The sequence below is a fragment of the Pistacia vera genome, unplaced genomic scaffold (assembly GCF_008641045.1).
Source record: "Pistacia vera cultivar Batoury unplaced genomic scaffold, PisVer_v2 Contig549, whole genome shotgun sequence".
Taxonomy (NCBI): Eukaryota; Viridiplantae; Streptophyta; class Magnoliopsida; order Sapindales; family Anacardiaceae; genus Pistacia; species Pistacia vera.
The window spans coordinates 1,005,881-1,007,170 of record NW_022196389.1 but is presented as its reverse complement, the minus strand read 5'-3'; the positions used below and the strand labels follow the sequence as shown (position 1 = coordinate 1,007,170).

The 1,290-nt window shown below is 46.6% G+C and overlaps 1 protein-coding gene across 1 annotated transcript; it reads left to right on the top strand.

Annotated features, from left to right (window-relative positions):
- Positions 1–1,065, top strand: LOC116107866. The gene is made up of 2 exons (XM_031394145.1): positions 1–278; positions 396–1,065. The coding sequence occupies exons 1-2, from the start codon at positions 1–3 to the stop codon at positions 1,063–1,065; spliced, it is 948 nt and encodes a 315-aa protein (XP_031250005.1).
- The last annotated feature ends 225 nt before the right edge of the window (positions 1,066–1,290 follow it).

The window sequence follows — 1,290 nt, the reverse complement described above, 5'->3', positions numbered from 1 at the left end:
ATGACTAACCGAGTCAACCAGGATGACCTAGTGGTCTTCGCCTCTCCCATGGAGCAGATATTGGCAAAAAGACTAGCTGACATAAAGGCAGCGATGAGGCGCATACCAGGAGTGCCAATCCCAACCAAAAAGAGCCAACCTTACTGCTATGCCGATTCACCCTTTGTGGATGCAATCGCGCTAGCCGAGATGCCTCACAAATTCACCATCCCCAGCATGAAGCCCTACGACGGCACAACCGACCCAGATGACCACATAGCCTTCTACAAGCAGCGGATGTTTATCGTCTCGATACCCCGAACACTAAGGGAAGCCTACATGTGTAAGAGCTTCGGCTCAAGCCTCTTCGGCCCAGCTCTACCGTGGTAAACTAATCTCTTAAACAATACAATCAGCTCATTCGCCCAACTCGTCGACACCTTCATTGAACAATTCGCCAGCAACAAGAAACTTGAGAAGCTATCGACCGACCTATACAGAGTCTACCAGAAGAGGGGGGAGCCACTGAGAAAATACGTCAACAGATTCAACAAAGAAAATATCTCCATCCGGTCTTGCAATCCAAAGATGACAGTAGACACCTTCAGAAAAGGTCTCCTCCTAGATGGAGAACTATACAAAGACCTAATGAAGCTCGGCTGCATCACAATGGAAGAAACCCTAGCCAGAGCTATGATTCAAATAAGGTGGGAAGAAGATGAGATGAACCAGATGAGGCATGCCAGATATGATAACCATCACCAAAGACGGAATGATAGAAGATCAGAGTCTAGATCGATTGAGCCCCATTATCAACCCCTTCCACGTAATCTGAACAAAGTCAAAAAACCATATGACCACAAGCTAGCCAAAGCCGACAATAGACCATCTGTTTCGAACCAAAACAAAGTTCCAGAGTTTAACCTTAACGTCGAACCAGCTCAGGTTGTTGCAATCATGAAAGGGATGGGACCTACCGTTAAGTGGCTGAACAAGCTTAATCCCAAAGTGAGGAGGGACACGACCAAGTGGTGCGAATTCCATGGTGACCATGGTCATAACACTACAAATTGCATCGCCCTATGATTGGAAGTCGCATTACTAGTGAAGAGGGGACATCTCTGAGATCTATTGACGGATAAAGAGAGGAATATAGTCACCCAGAGAAGCTCGAAGAAAACATCTCCTTCTCCATGAGAACCTACACCAAAGGGGTTCTGCTCTATTATCTCTAAAGGGTCAGAGATCACTGGAGTAAGCTATTCCTCGGCCAAGCACTATGCCCAAGCCAACCATTACCTTGAAGTCAAA

Excerpts from the sequence above, each read along its gene's own strand:
- LOC116107866 (XM_031394145.1), top strand. The coding sequence starts at position 1 with ATGACTAACCGAGTCAACCAGGATGACCTAGTGGTCTTCGCCTCTCCC. Across the intron at positions 279-395 it reads GCCTTCTACAAGCAGCGGAT|CTCATTCGCCCAACTCGTCG; the intron begins GTTTATCGTCTC and ends CAATACAATCAG.